This window comes from Staurois parvus, unplaced genomic scaffold, assembly GCF_062004578.1.
Source record: "Staurois parvus isolate SC_StPar_1 unplaced genomic scaffold, SC_StPar_1.0 ptg000056l, whole genome shotgun sequence".
In the NCBI taxonomy this organism is placed as follows: domain Eukaryota; kingdom Metazoa; phylum Chordata; class Amphibia; order Anura; family Ranidae; genus Staurois; species Staurois parvus.
In genome coordinates, this window is record NW_028317852.1 from 3,541,002 (window position 1) to 3,557,451 (window position 16,450).

Genomic DNA, 16,450 nt, shown 5'->3' on the forward strand with positions numbered 1-16,450 from the left:
AGGACGACGCGCATAGCAGTGCATTTTCTGTGCAGGCTGCAGTGCATTCAGAAGCATGCAGATGCAAAAACACAGGTTGCAGTGTGTTCAAAAATGCGCAGATGTGAATGTGGGCTAATTGTTAATGACACCCCAATTGCGGTTAGCAGACGTGTTTTGCTTCCAAAATGTGCAATGTTCCATAAACCGAAAAGGTTCTTGTTACTAATTGAGGCATTTTTCACACGTAGGGCAGCCCATCCAATTGAATGAGCTGCCCCATGCACAATGCGTGTTTACATGTGAAAAACATGCAGAAAAAAAACAAAAAAACAAAAACGTGCCTTTGCACTACGCTCAGAATTGGGATGGGATGAGCTGAGGAGAAAGTTTTAAACAGCAAGGATGACCAAAGAGGATAGGTGAGGGTTGAAGAGAAAAACAAAACAAAACCAAAACACTGCCTCAGAAGTAGCAGCAAAGTCACTGGAATTAGGACAAATGTACGACTTGCTGGCGATTTTACATTGAAGTCTATGGGAGATGTGTCGCACAAGAGTTACCCAAAAGCAGTGCAAGTAGTATCTGAAAGTCACAGGTTGCTGGAAAATCTTGCTAGTGTGAACAGGGCTAAAATTGGTTTTCATTTGTACCTGTAAATACTAAACAAAACTTTGTCTACAGATGTCAGATTATCAGACAAAGTGCATCTAATAAAGAGGTCATACATAGTGATCAAAGGCCACTTTCACAAAATATACAACAGGTAGGGCAAACAAATGAGAACTCAAGTATAATGTACTATCCAGTAATGTTTCAGTTATCTACTGCTTCCATATTGCCATCCATTGTATGATTTTCCTACAGTAAGCAGCATTTTAAGTTACAAAATTTACTCAAAGGGGAACTTCAACGAAAAGTGAAAATTCTGCTCATCCTCTTCGTCCTCCCCTACTGTAACATTTTTGGTGCTTTTTTTCCCCAGGTATCTTTCTGGCTTACTCCCACTTCAGCATTTCTCACCTAGGCAACGTCCCTCTCTCCACTTGCAACCTCCTGGGACAGATCACATGTCCCAGGAGGTTGCAGGACCAGTCTGAAAGCACAGCACAATCTGGTGTACCCACAGCGGGGAGCCAGCATTGAAAACAGTAGGATATCACAGCTGGCTCCCACAGCCAAAATGGTGGCACCAAGGAACCAAAGATCGGTGAAGAAGGAGCCTGGGTGAAAACAGCACTGGACTTCTGGACTGGAAATTGCCTTTTTTTTTTTTTTTTTTTAAAGGGGTGTAGGTCCTCTTTAAAGTGAAACCAAACAATTTACATATTTGGGGCCTCCCCAGGTTTCCATAATGTGCAAATATACTTGGAAGATTTACCTTGTAAATGCCCTTTTCTAGCGATGTGACAGCCATGGTCCCTCTAGTCTTCAAACCTGGAAGAGGACTTGACTAATATAAAAGTGCTGGAGTCTTTGCATCATCCCAACTTCAACAGTGAACATGGCCAATGTCCATGTATGCACGTGGCATTTAGTTTGTTCTGGCAAATACAGAAATTGTGCCTAGAATGGACAATTTTATGCACCTGTCCAGGTCAGTGTACATTTAGAAAAATGCTGGACTGGTCAGGAGAAATATTTGACAGAAAGACAGTATTCTTCTATTGTAAAAAAAAAACTTCCCAGTCAGTTTAAAAAAAAACCCAAAACACCAGTTTAGAGCTACTTTAAAATTAACTGACTTTATATCATCTCTGAATAGAAGTTTACTATCCTAACCACTTCAATCAAACATGAACTTGGGTAGAAGTTGAACAGTTCACTGATTATTCAGTGCTAGCCATTGAGCCTAATTTACTAAAAAATGGAGAATCATTTAAAATCGTATCAGTGTTCACTTTGATTACTCAATGTGAAGATGAAATAAACAGGAATTTACTTTTCACACGACTGGATAAGTGGAGCAAATCTTCACTTCAGTTTATAGAGTGAAGATTCTCAACTCCATTAGTAATTCAGCCTTACAGTTCTTGAAGGAGAACTGTAAAAAAGAACCTAGACTAAGTACTAAGGGTAGAGACAGCTAAATGACATTTTTGGAGATTCATGTGTACAAGATGTGGAGTGGACAGCAGTATTTTGGAAGAGAGGAGCTAACCAATTCATGTCCCCTGCTATATGCTTTTAAGCAGCATTTAAGTCACTTGCTGGGGGAAAAGAATAAGCCAAAACCCCCCAAAAAAACAAAACACAACAACTTTTTCTTTTTACCAATGGTGAGTGGCAAGTGCTGCCTTTCAATGAAACAATCATGGGTTCAAAGCCAAACAATATGGAAATGCTGAACTTAAATGATGGAGTCAGCACAAGAATATAAAAGTGTTCTCTGCAGTGCCTTATTAATCAAAAATAGTCACAATCAATATACAAAGGCTGATCAAACCACAAATCAGCTGAAATCTAAACTTGTCCAAATATTTTGAGGGAAAAAAAAAAAGTTAACGCTCCAAATGAAAGATGTGGAACTTGGTGCTATAGGAGATAGGAAAAAGATCTCACTCCCACGGTTTGTTCTACAATAATTGCACTTGCACTACATTCCAAAGAACATCTGGCGTGTTGAGTGCCATCGTCTGCATCCAGCAACAGTCATCTTACATCAATAGGTAACACAAGATGCTGCAGTATCAAGGTAACAGGATTACATCATCAGTGGCAATGTCTATCTGCTACACTGCTATGTATATGTTTGTCTATTAAAATGTCTTTACATGGGTCTTATAGCCTGGTGCTGACCAGTTTATTTCACTTTGCTCTGTGCTTCAGTATCAATGAGCTGTCAGAGTGAAGCATTTGTCTTTAAAGGAAATTTTAAGTCCCCAAGGCCTCCATGTGGGTCTTGCTTGTGACGACAGTTTTTCACTACATTAAAGAGTCCACTGACAAAAAATATAAAGGCGATGATGGCAAAATACCCAGCATAGATCTTAAACTGAAAAAAAGAAAAGAACGCAAGTTAAAACATTTCTATTACAACAGATAAGTCAGCTGGATACGGTTACTTAAATCAAAGTTACCAGAATAACAGGCATTTAGGTCTACACACATTCTTGTACTAGTGTACCTTCCATGAAACCAATGACTTTCCAGCTTAAAAAGTAATAAACTTCTCCATAATTTAGAATGATATGACTGGTGCGATTATCGCACACTGTTCTCAAGGGGGATCTGTGCTGTTCCCTTTTATTTTCTCCTCTGGAATCTTAAAGAACACACACACACAACCAAAATTGGACAGTATTTCTGGATTGCATATAGGGATGAGCTTGGGCGTGTTTGGACAAACATGCCTGAGCTATCCTGCTGGGAAGCGGTCAAGGATGAGAGCCAAGCATAAGTGGTGGCGCCATTTCCAGCCCTGCAACCACATGTATACATTTGGGATTGGGGTGGGGAATGCCTCCACCTCCTACGATTGGTTATTAGCTTTGACAGCTCAGCCAGGTTTGCGCTTGTGTCCGAAAACACCCGAGTGCATCACTAGTCCCAAAGAGATTAAAAAGGTGGGATTTTAGAATGGCAAATCAGCAAAAGTGGAGCACAAAAAGGCAAGAGATTTCATCAGTCTCACCTCAATGCTGCAACCCTAGTAAAACCAAAGGGTAGAATATACCCAAATGTATTTAACAAATGTGGGCCAATCATAGTTAGAAAAAAACAAAAAAACAAAAAAAAAAAAAACACACACAGAGCCCAGTTATTGTTTTGTATAATATCTAGCCAGAAGAAAAAGATGAGTAACGGGATGAAAGGACTTACTTGTGTAAGTATACCTAAGCCAAGGCCACTGGAGTCCACAACTATGACAGTCATCAGTGTTTGCAGAGCTAAGGCAGCAAAAGTGTTAACTCCAAACACAAGGGCGTAGCACTCCATGTTTAGATTAGCTGCAATCTGAAAGCTAAACAGAAAAACAATTTTGTAATTCGTAAAGAAAAAAATACAAAATGTGATTTTGTGTCTGTCAACTACAAGGGCTAGGTGTAACATCACACAGTGGAAGCAAAAGAAAAAAGAAAAAAAAAGTTACATCACTTCTGCTTTCAAGGCAAAACATGTCATTACTTTCACGCCTGCAAATCATGTAGTGTTTAAATTTTTTTGTCCAATCCCTGTATGTCTGTGCAGCAAACAGCTGTATTTAGTACTGAAATTAAACATCTGCACAGTCCAAAGGCTAGTTTACCATAGGGGTCTCAACATTTTAACACATTCATTTAGTTAAATACATACATCTTTAGCCAAATTAAAAAAAAAAAAAAAAAAAAATTGAAAGATCCCAAATTTGATCACTAAACCGCATACTGTGCTATACCCAGTTGTTTAGAGCCAGGACTGAGATTTTACATACAGGGAGACCTAATAAGCTGGGCCTGTTGAGGTCCAGGCTTTGCCCATTATGGTGGGCATACCCCCAAAGAAGCCCTGGACCTGTATGGCATCCTGCAACTAACTTTCCATGTAGTTGTTCCTGCAGAGGCAAACACTTAATGCAGGTAAACCTCATGCAATGAAGTCCAGGTTCACCAGAGGTATACACCAAGGATCACAAAACCAGAAACAGCTAAGCAGCGCAAGGCAAAAAGCAGTCAGGTATTGATATATTTAGACAAAACACTTTAAAAGTTTAAAAAAAACCAAAAAATACACATGTCTCCAGAGGAGAATAGATCTATCGCCTAAAAACACTAGCAGAACCCGGAGCCTCATGTGTACAATTGTATGAAGAGAGCAGCCTGTAACCCATGGTGGGTGTATGAATACTAGTCTAGAAAATGTATATTATATAGGGCGACCTTGTTAGAGCCCAACATCTGTAGCTGTAAGATAAAAGGTGTCACATGGATATCAGGGATGGATGGGAGCAATAACACTGAGGCAGCTCTTCTTAGAGTGGAAGCAAGGCTCTAATGCAGTAAACATGAAAAAGAGAGGAGGGCGCCTCTAAGTGCAGTATACACAATTAGTGAATAGATGAATTGCGCTTACAAGATAAATGGTTAAAAAGACTCATTGCGTGGTGCGTTAAGATCCAGGGGAGACATCCAGTCATCCAGCAGCCCCCTTCACCTCCTACATCCAACTATGCTCTCCAAGCCTCATCGTGATACACAGACACATCCTAGTTCATGCTACCTGATCCTATGGACAGCTTCTGCTGGACGACTGGACGTCTCACCTGGATCTTAACACACCACAGAAGGAGTCTTTTTAATTATTTATCTTTTAAGTGCAATTCATCTATTGTTCACTTATAAATTGTCTATGCTGCACTTAGAGGCACCTTCCTCTCTTTTTTTATGAATACTAGTCCTGTACCGTAAAATTAACGGTCAACTTGGGTTTAGATATTTTCTAACATTGCACCACATGGTAATTCCTTCAGGTTATTAAAGCAGAACTCCAGCCAAATTTTTTTGGCACGTCTTTTTTGATGATTTTCTACCTTTACCAAATATGTCACCCATTTTCTTGTTAACTTGGTAGCTGCTCTGGAATAGCCTGATAACAGCTGAATTTGAATTTAATTCCCAGGGGTTTCCTGTTTGTAAGACTGCTATTCCTCCTGTTCCCCCAGTCACCAGTCTTGGCACATACATTTGTAGTTCTTTTCTCCAGCAAGCAGTAATGTAATTTTGCCCCTACTTGTTGTAGTGGGCAGAACAGGACTCACAGACTCCCAGTCTGTACCGCCCATGGAAATGGTGTCAGCTCAGGGAGCTCTGGGTCTGTCCAGTTTCTCCTATCCTCATGGTCAGGGGTCTGTCCCTCCTCCACTCTGCAGTGTACATATAGAAATCCATGAATAAATATTTTCAGAATGTGCAATAGCTGGCACTATTGTTCAAAGACACTTTAAAAAAAAATAAAAATAATGCATCTTCTTCAAAGGAGGTGAAGGGTGTAGCGATCAGGTGCCGCATCACCCAACAACCTCTCTCTAGTTCTGGCTGCAAAAATGGATGGCAGTGAAAAGGTTAAATCATTGTTTGGAATCACTTACGTCGCTATTGTGATGAGGATCATGTAGATACTTCTAAAGAGGACATACATGGCATAACAAGCCCAAATGTTTCCAGTAATGTTCATGATATACACCGTGATTGCATTAACAAGAGAAAACAGAGCCAGAAGCAATTCTCCCCAGGTAGACCAGGAAATTTTAATATACCCAACAACAAAGACTGTTACGGCACCTGAAAAAACAAAAAGGACCATTAGTAATGAGCCATTCTTTCACAAATGTTTATAAAAGCAATCTGCATGCCTAGGTGCCGTGGTTATAACACTAGATTGCCAAAAGAAGCCTGCCTTTCAACACACATGAACTTCAATGGCATTCCCAGTCTTAGTCTGTAGGGTTCAATATTGAGTTGGCCCACCCTTTGCAGTTATAACAGCTTCAATTCTACTGGGAAGGCTGTCCACAAAGTTTAGGAGTGTGTCTATGGAAATGTTTGACTATTCTTCCAGTGAATTTGTGAGGTCGAATTCTTTCCAAAGGTGTTCTATCGAGTTGTGCAGGCCAGTCAAGTTCCTCCACCCCAAACTTGCTCAACCATGTCTTTATGGACTTTTCTTTGTGCACAGTCATGCTGGAACAGGAAGGGGCCATCCCCTAAATTGTTTCCACAAAGTTGGGAGCTTGAAAATGTCCAAAATGTCTTGATATGCTGATGCCTTAAGAGTTCCCTTCATTGAAACTAAAGGGCCAAGCACAACCTTGGAAAAACAACCCTCCTCCAAACTTAATACTTGGTACAATGCATTTAGGCAAGTATCGTTCTCCTGGCAACCACCAAACCCAGATACGTCCACCGGATTGCCAGACAGAAGGAAGATTCGGCACTCCAGAGAACACGTCAGCACTGCTCAAGGGTTCAGTGGCGGCGTGTTTTACGCCACTACATCTGACGCTTTGCATTGCACTTGGTGATGCAAGGCTAGGATGCAGCCGCTTGGCCATGGAAACCTATTCCATGAAGCTTTCTGCACACTGCTCTTGTGCTAATCTGAAGATTACATGAAGTTTGGAGGTGTTAAGCTAGTGACCATGCAGACAGTTGGCGACTTCTGCATACTATGCGCTAACCCCACTCTGTCATTTTACGTGGCATACCAGAGTTGCTGTTGTTCCCAGTTGCTTCCAGTTTATTACAATACCACTAGCAGTTGACCGTGGAATATTTAGTAGCAAGGACATTTCATGGGTGGACTTGCACAGGTGGTAACCTATCATGGTACCATGACTGAATTCACTAAGCTCCTGGAAGCGTTCAATTCTCACAAATATTTGTAGAAGCAGTCTGCATGCATAGGTGCCATAGAGGTGGGATGCTGTGCCTGCATTTCCCACAATAAAAAAAAAAAAGGTTCATGCACCATTTCGGAAACACAGCGGCTGGGAAATCACACGGTGCATTTGCACCATGCGACTTCCCTACGGTTCCTGTGCCAGCAAATGTACTGCACTTTGAGATGCGTGGGGATGCCTTTAAGAATGACTGGCACCCACCTCGCATCCCTAAAGAGCAGTGCGTTTTGGCTGTGGAAACAGCTGCGATTCTCACCCCCGCAACCACCCCGCATAGTGTGAATCTAGTGTTAGACCGGCTCCTGTTGAACAGACACCTGTACACATGGACTGAAAGTTGGCTGTTCAGACAGTTACTGCTGTACTGGCCAATTTTCGGCTTGCGTGTACTTGACTGAACATGGCAGTTTTTCCCTTGTGCTGGGGAAGTCGGCTTATCAGCCCTACAATAAGCAGACTCCACAAACAGTGGCTCCCTACTCTTGTGGAGGAATAGAAAAAGCTGAACAAAAAAAGGAAAAAAAATGTAAGCCAAATGTCAGTTCGATTTTACAATGAGGGCCCATGCAATGTAAGACTACAGATTACGTGCTTTACTGCTCTGCCATTCATTATGAAAGACACACTAGTGCACCTCAAAAGTGCAAATATGTTGCAAAACACCACAAAGTGTGTTGTGCTGAAAAAAATACAAAAGCTGCAGGATTTATGAGCACTGAGTTGCGTTACAGCTCATTTATTAGTATATTATTAAACAGGATTTATATAGCGCCAACAGTTTGCTCAGCACTTTACAATATGACAGGAGACAATACAGCAACAATACAGTTCAATACAAGAGGGAAAGGAGGGCCCTGCTCCTTGGAGCTTACAATCTAGGAGGGAGGGGCTAGTGGTACAAAATGGTAGTAACTGTGGGGGATGGACTGGTAGGAAGAGTAGAAGATTCCATTATTAGCTGAGGGTAGGATAGGCTTCCCTGAAGAGATAGGTTTTCAGAGATCTCCTAAAAGTGAGCAGAGTAGGCGATAGTCTGATAAATTGGGGTAGTGAGTTCCAGAGGATGGGGGAAACTCTGGAGAAGTCCTAGAGACGAGCATGGGAGGAGGAGACAAGGGAGCTAGAGAGCAGGAGGTCTTGCGAGGAGCGGAGAGTATGGTTTGGGTGATATTTGGAGACAAGATTGGTAATGTAATTTGGGGCAGAGTTATAAATGGCTTTATAGGTTATTGTTAATGTTTTGCATTTTATCTGTTGGCCAATAAGAAGCCAGTGGAGGGATTGGCAGAGAGGGGTGGCTGATACAGAATGGTTAGTGAGGTGGATGAGTTTGGCAGCAGCATTCATGATAGAATGAAGAGGGGATAGCCTGCAATGAGGTAGGCCAATGAGGAGGGAGTTACAATAGTCAAGGCGAGAGATAACAAGGGAGTGAATAAGTTGCTTAGTAGTTTCCGAGGTTAAGAACGGGCGTATCTTGGAGGTGTTGCGGAGGTGAAGTCTACAAGATTTGAACAGCGATTGGATTTGGGGCTGAAAAGGACAGATGGGAGTCTAGGATTACACCTAGCACCCTGGCATGAGGGGGAGGAACAGATGGTTGTGTTATTGATCTTGATGGAGAAGTAAGAAGGGGGCACAGGTTGGAGGGAATACTAAGAGCTCAGTTTTGGAAAGATTGAGTTTGAGGAAGTGGAGTGACATCCATGCTGATATGTCGCTTAGTAGGTTAGTAATGTGAGAGGAGACTGAAGGGGTGAGGTAAGGGCTAGAAAGATAGATTTGTGTGTCATCAGCATACAGATGGTACTTAAAGCCATGGGAGTTTATCAAGTGACCAAGGGAGGAGGTGTAGATGGAGAAGAGAAGGGGTCCAAGGACGGAACCTTGATGGAACCCTACAGAAAGAGAGAGAGAGTAAAGAGGAGGAGCCAGGAGGTATAGGTAACGCTGAAGGAGCGCTGCGATAAGTAGGAGAACCAGGAGAGAGCAGAGTCTCGGAGACCAAGAGAGTGGAGTTATTTTTTTTTTTCTTTTAAGGAGGAGGGGATGGTCAACCATATCAAAAGCCGCAGAGAGGTCAAGTAGTAAGAGTATGGAGTGGTGGCCATTGGTTTTAGCAGTTAGATCATTAGTGAGTTTTAGTAGGGCAGTTTCAGTGGAGTGGAGTGGAGTGAGTGAAAGCCAGACTGTAAAGGGTCAAGAAGGTTGTCAGGGAGGGAGGAGCCCAGGAGATTGTAGACTAAGCGTTCTAAGAGTTTAGAGGTAAACGGGAGCAGGGAGATGGGTCTTAAGTTGTTCAGGTTGGTGGGGTCCAGCGAGGGCTTTTTATGTATGGGAGTGATGTGTGCATGCTTTAGGAGGGGAGGGGAAGGCACAGTTAGAGAGGGAGAGATTGAAGATGTGAGTGAGGGAGCACAGGATGGAAAAAGAGGGTGACCATAGTAGTTGTGAGGGGACAGGATCCAGGGGGCAGGTAGTGAGACGATCTTCTGAGAAAACCTTAGTGACCTCTTCAGTGGTAGCAAGGTCAAAAGACCTCAAATGGCTGCCTAACCCACTTCAACTAGTGTGCGGTCCTCAGGACATATCACGCTGCACCCGAGACCCTCTATAAATTGCAAAGTTGAATACTGCCACATGGCTGGCAGGGCAACACACTTGGTAATAAATTTACTAATTCCATCATGTATATTGGTATCACCTGTTGAGGCTTTCCATGGGGGAAAGGACTGCCCCTTTCTACAGCCCCCCCCCCCCCATGGCCACTGACCAACGTAGAGATGGTCAGTGGTGGGCTGAAGAATTTGGGGTGGGTCCTTGGGAGGCACAGGGACTATAAGGATCGGTTACTAGCCAGTATATTTTCTTTTCCATCTGTGATAGCACATATCCTAAATTGATATATAGCTTGGGATGCTCAGTTGAATATGATTGTGTAGTACTGACTGTTCCATTTTTGGCATTTTGTTTTCTCTCTTTTAGAGAGGCTTTTCTAAATTATAAATCCAGTTTATACTTGGATTGAGGCTTACCACCCTGTGGTGCTAATTTAACAGAGATACTGTATATACCCATTATGTCATTTTGAGCAGAGACATTGTAGTTTGCTCTACATGCTCCTGATTTCTCCTTTATGGCCTTTAGTCATGCTACTACTAGTAAACAAAAAACAGTTCCCCTCCCTGTCAGCTCCTGCACACTGCTTTGCATGGCGGTGCATAGCATCTTCAAGCTTTTACAGCCGGCTGCCTCCTCGGACAAGTCTATACTACTATAAGCCCTCTGCTACAGATTGGCTTGGACACCACCTCCACATGGACCTTCTACTAACCCCCATTGCTGATGGTGCATCCCCAAATGCACACAGGGTAGATGCGTCTTAGCGCTCTCTCCCCCCACTCACTTCTATTACTGACAGAACTTGCAGTTCACTGACTCTGCGAGCGGAGACCAGGGCTATCAAGAGGGTGGCTTTGAGGGTCAAGTGCCTGAGAGAGCATTCCCCCAAAAGGGTTCGAAGGGCTTCTGTTGGAAACTTTTTAAACTGTGCCTAGATTCCAGAGGGTATTTTGGCACGCAAGGGACTCTGCGTCTGGAAATAGCCTTCAGGAATCTGACCACCAGGGGATCCTCCACTAGTTTCAGCTCCAAGAAGTTAGACAGAGTAGCTACTTGCACTTTGAGTGTATTGGCGGCCAAGTTCTTGTCTGCCCCGGCTTGAAGGAATTAGAGTACTGTATTTAGGATAGGAGCTCCTGACAACTCATTCCCATTTCTCCAAAAGGAAAACTTCCTCCAGATTTTGTCATAAATGGCATTTGTAGACTTTTTCCGCCTGGCAAAGATGGTGGCGACTACTCTCTCTGATAAGCCTTTTTTAGCTAGCCTGCTCCGCTCAAAAGCCATGCTGTCAGTCACAGACAGCATTTCTGAGTGTGGGTGTACCACTGCCCCCTGCACTAGTAGGTTGTACGTGGGTGGTATCATCCATGGGTCCGTTAGGCTCAGTTTCTTCAGAAAGGAGAACCATGACCTTTTGGGCCAGAACGGAGTGATCAGGAGGACTCTGGCCTGAGACGACTATCTACTGTACCACTCTTGGTAGTAGTCTGAATGGTGGGAAGGCGTAAAGAAGGTTCCCCTCCCATGGCTGGGCCAGTGCTTCTGTCCCTGCACTCTGGGGGTCTCTTTGAAGGCAGAAGTACTTTCCTAGTTTTGCATTCCTTCTGCTGGTGAAGAGATCTGTAGAGGAAGTGCCCAATCTGCTGCAGATTTGGGCGAACGCTGTGCGGCTCTCGGCTCAGCTGGACCGCTAGCAGATTTAGGTTTCCCTTCAGATGGACTGCCGTGATAGATTTTAGGTTTCTTTCTGCCCAGCTCAGGAGGGTTTCCGCCAGTTCCATTAGTTTTGGGAACCTCGTGCCTCCTTGCCTGATCAAGTATGCAACGGCCGTCGTGTTGTCAGACAGGATCTGAATCTCTTTTCCTTCTATTTTCTCCTGGAAGGCTGTAACTGCTCTGAAAATTGCCAGTAATTCCCTGAAGTTTGATGACCATTTTGCGGTTTCCAGGTCCCACTTGCCCTGGGTCAGGCAACCCTCCATGTGTGCGCCCCACCCCTGCATTCTTGTGTCTGATGATTTTTGTTGGCTTGCTTCCATCTTCTCACGGTTTCCAGCGTGTTGATGTTTCCCCACTCCAATGACTCTCTCACTTTGTGTTTGAGGCAAATGCTGGATTCCAGAGACGCTTGGCTGCCATACCAGTGAGAAAAGGACATGAGTCTGTATCATTGTGGAGTGTAGTTGCACCCATTGTACCCCCGGTATGGCTGCTGTCATTTGGCCGACGAGCTTCATGGTGTTTCCGATTGTGCAAGTTGCCATCCCCTGGAGGCTCCTCTTGTCTGGTTGTAGTTTGAGCGCTTTTTCTGGAGTCAGGTATAAGCAGGTGTTTATGGAATCCAGAAGATATTCCAAATATGTGATTGTTGGAAGGGACTGTGATTTCTCCGTATTTAATAGCCACCCTAGGTATTCCTGGATATTGCTAGCTCTACGTGGAATTTCAGAGCTCTTTCCGTGTCCGTGAACAAGAGTAAGTTGTCCAAGTATGGGATGACGTTTATCCCTTCTAGCCTCAAGGCTTGCAGAGGTTCTGCTAAGATTTTCGTAAATATCCTTGGCGCTGAGGATAGACCAAAAGGGAGTGCATTGAATTGGAACAAGATCGTTATGTTCTTGCCCTTTAGCACGAATCTTAGGAACTTCCTTGACTCCTCCCTTATCGAAATGTGAAAGTATGCATCCTTTAGGTCTATTGATGCCATGAATACACCAGGCGGAAGGATTTCTTTTGTTGCGCAGATCGTCTCCATGTGGAATTTTTTGGGTTTTACGAAGTAGTTCACTTTCTTTAGGTTGGGTATCATTCTGTATTTCCCAGGCGTCTTCTTTCTTAGTCAGCTGGAGGAGGAAGAGGATTCTACTCCCTTTTGTTTCTGACAACTCTCTTGGAGCATTTCTTCCAGGAGGTTCAGGAGGACATCCACCATCCCCTCCTCCCTTGGCAGTGGAGTCGCAAAGAACCTGAAAATTCTATCCTGTAACCGTTTCGAATTGTGTCTAGGATGAATGCGTTCTGGGTAGTCTGTAGCCATTGTGTGTAGAAGTGTCCCAGTCTTCCTCCCACCTAGCTCCGCCAGTCACTTGGACTGAGTTTTTGCTTTGTCCTGGTTGGAGTTGAAGAGGAAGCCTCCCTTCTCCTTTCCTCTGAGACCCAGCCCTTCTTCTTTTGCTGAAATCTGGCCTCTCTCCTTGCGTGCTGCCTGTTGGGATGAAAAAATTTCCATCCCGCTTGCCTGTTGGGGACTGGAAATACTTTCCTTTTGTCAGCCGACCTCTAGAGGACCAAAGTCAGTCCTGGCCCAAAGAGCTTTCCCTCGAAGGGCAGGCCACAGGGCCTGGATTTGGAAGTGACGTCCCCTGCCAGAATTTTAACAAAATAGCTCTTTGGGCTGAGATTATGAGCGCAGTTGATCTTGCTGTATATTTGATGGTTTCAGCCGATGTGTCTGCAATGAATGCCACTGCTTTTTCCAAGACCGGTAGAAATTTAAGGATTGCCTCAGCCGGCGTACCTTGTTCAAGGTGAGAGCTGGCCCAGCCATACATATAGGGTTCTGGAAATGCAGATTGTTGATATTGCTGGTTTAAAGTTTACTGCGGATGCTTCCTATGCTCTTCTGAGAAACGTGTCGGCCTTGCGGTTCAGAGTCCTTTAGGAAACCTCTGTCTTCGAAGGATAGATCCGTGGATTTCGAGATCTTCGAAAGGGGGGCATCAGGTTTCATGCAAGATTCCTACATAGGACGCATCTTCCATCAACCGGAAATTGCCTTTTAAAGTTTTAGGGAAAAAAAGGCTTTCCTTTCTGGCTCTTCCCATTCCCTCTTTATGGTAGACCATAGGGTGGAATGGACCGGGAACGTGCAGGCGCTTCTCTTATGTAGCCCCGCATATAGTTGGTCGTGCAGAGAGAGATCCGGTTGTTCCTCTTCTAAGTCCAGAATATCGTAAATTACCTCCAGGAAGCCTTCTGTATCTTCTGCTGGAAAAAGGAACCTTTGCAACCTGTGATCCTGGTCTTCCGTCTCGCCTTCCTCAGTCGGAAGTGCCGTAAAGTTCCTCTTCTCGAACCGTGACAGCGGTGAGTGAAGCGGCTGTGGCGTGGGGCAAACTTGCAGCCCGCTGCCAATATCCAAGATGGCGGCGTTCCACTTCCTGTTCCATGAGTGCCGGAAATGACAATGGCGGATCCCGTCGCCTGGAAATGACGATCCTGGGCGTTGCATCACTGACCCGCCCCTCCTCGCCGGATATGTCGGCGTGCAGCGGAGGAAGGTAGGCTTTGCCCCACAGGGTAGCGGGTCCCTTCCGAACAGGTTGTCATAGCAAGCCCTATCCCCCCAGGAGAGCCCCGCAAGGACCATGTAGAGGTAATGCAAAAAAAAAAAAAAAAAAAAAAATGGGAGTAGTTTCTGATCTGGATGAAACACCAATACTGAGGGTCCCCTATGGAGAGAGGCTACTTATGGGAAAGAAAGTGGATCGGGTGTTTCCTGGGAGGAGCCTATCATGTGAAGATGTCCTGGAAGATGACTCGGGAAAATCCCACTATATATATACCGCCATTTATAAAAACGCTACAACTTTCATGTAAACCAATTACTTTACACGTATTGGGATTTTTTTTTAGCAAAGATATGGAGCAGAATACATTTTGGTCTAAATTTATGACCATTTTATTTTTTACATTTTTTTTACTGGATATGTTTAATAGCAAAAAGTAAAAAATATTTTTTTTCTCAGCGCAAAAAATAAAGAGTGCACAGGCAATCAAATACCACTAAAAAAAATGTAATTGCGTTGCATGACTGCACAATTGTCAGTTAAAGTAAAGCAGCGCCGTTATGCAAAAAATTGCCTGGTCAGGAAGGGGGGTAAATCCTTTGGAGGGCAAGTATTTATAAGAAATCTATGATTACTTATTTCTATATAGGTAGGAAATGGTACCATGATGTTTAATTAAGAGAATAAGATGACAATTTTTCAGTAAAAAACAATACAACTTGAGACCTGACCTTACAAAAACTTACCCAAGAGAGTAGAAACTGCTTCCACACTGCCGTTGTAGATACCGGAATGGGAAGACGGTGCAATTTCCTCCCACAATCCCTGAGAATAATTTATCACTTGAAAGTACCCGCATGTTGACAATGCCCACCAGACTGACCAGCAGAGGAGTGTGCGTGATGAGTAGCAGTGCAAAAAATCTCTCCACAGTGTTCTTAGCACCTTTTTAAAGGGTATACTCTTTGTATACTACAGAAAAGGAGACAAATACATTGTATGTTTAATCTGTTTTAGTGAGGTGTCAAAGAATACAGCGCGAAAACATCATGTACAAAACAAAATATCCTAATATACAGATCAAGAGTTGTGAACACAGTATCAGAGCACATATCTAGTACTGTAGGATATCATATCAAAACTACAAACTGAAATAGTACACATGGGGAACCCATAAGGAAAGCAAAAAGCTTCAGTTTGCACCCAGCCACCCAGCAGTTTGGTGTAGCCAGGTCGGTAGTGATCAAAAAAGCAGTCAGGCTACAAATACAGCTCACACCCCATGTGAACTAACGGGGCACCAACTGAATGTAAGGGAAAGGAAATCTTACCTGGTAATCAGGAAGGCAAAGAGGTGGCATGGAGAGAGGACATATGGGCAACGAAGGTAAGGAGGGTTAAAAAAAAAAAAAAAAAAAAAAAAAAGGGGAGAGGTATGCATACATGGGGTTCCCAGACATACATTTTATGATCCAAAATAGTAAGCAGACCGTTTGCCTTTATCTTGGTTTTAAACTACAGCAATAGATGGAAATTTGTCAGTAATATGCCATTTATGACATTGAAGACTTGTGTAGCACCCCTCTAGTTAGCTAGGGGGAACTAGATTGTGTTTTTTTTTTGTTTTTTTTAGGCAGAGCCTGAATAGCAGCCCTGGACAAGTCAGCCAGGTTATTTTGGGTCAGGGCTGAGGGCTCTGCAGGTCAGTTCCCCAATGCCTCACCCTGCTATAGAAGCTTAAAAAGTTGCTAGAAGGCAGTGAGGGGCAAGGAGAAGCATATCTGCATACTTGAGGGATCCTGGCCAATCCCCAAGCAGGAGGCTTGGGATAGGGCCAGGAGAGCCCTTAAATATGAAGAGAGCCTGATCAGCAGGAGGAGTAGTGTCAGGTGGAAGATGGAGTGAAGGCCAGAGTGTGGAGCCTTAGAAGGGGCCCAGGAGAAGGGCTCACCTGCAGGCTGGACCTGGAAAGGAGGATCTCTCAGCCGCAACCATCCCCTGAGAGGGGACAGCCATGGAGACAGGGAAGGAGCCAGCCCAGCATAAGGCCGGAAGGCAACCACCAACCCACAAGCTTGCAGGAGAGGACTGAGTGAGTAATCCCACACACCCTAGGCCTGACAAGGGGAGAGGGCATTCTGGTGAGAAACCTGACTATCCCCATCTAAGACTGTTGATT

General features: G+C 44.0%; 1 protein-coding gene across 1 annotated transcript in view; it reads right to left on the reverse strand.

Annotated features, from left to right (window-relative positions):
- Positions 1-2,240: 2,240 nt before the first annotated feature.
- SLC19A2 (solute carrier family 19 member 2) overlaps positions 2,241-16,450 on the reverse strand; it is a 35,807-nt gene continuing 21,597 nt past the window's right edge. Inside the window, exons 3-6 of the mRNA XM_089668300.1 lie at positions 15,018-15,243; positions 6,047-6,239; positions 3,802-3,943; positions 2,241-2,974 (exon numbers count right to left, since the gene is read on the reverse strand). Of these exons, the coding sequence (XP_089524426.1) occupies positions 2,822-2,974; positions 3,802-3,943; positions 6,047-6,239; positions 15,018-15,243 (714 nt within the window). The 3' untranslated portion in view covers positions 2,241-2,821. The remainder of the gene's footprint in view (positions 2,975-3,801; positions 3,944-6,046; positions 6,240-15,017; positions 15,244-16,450) is intronic.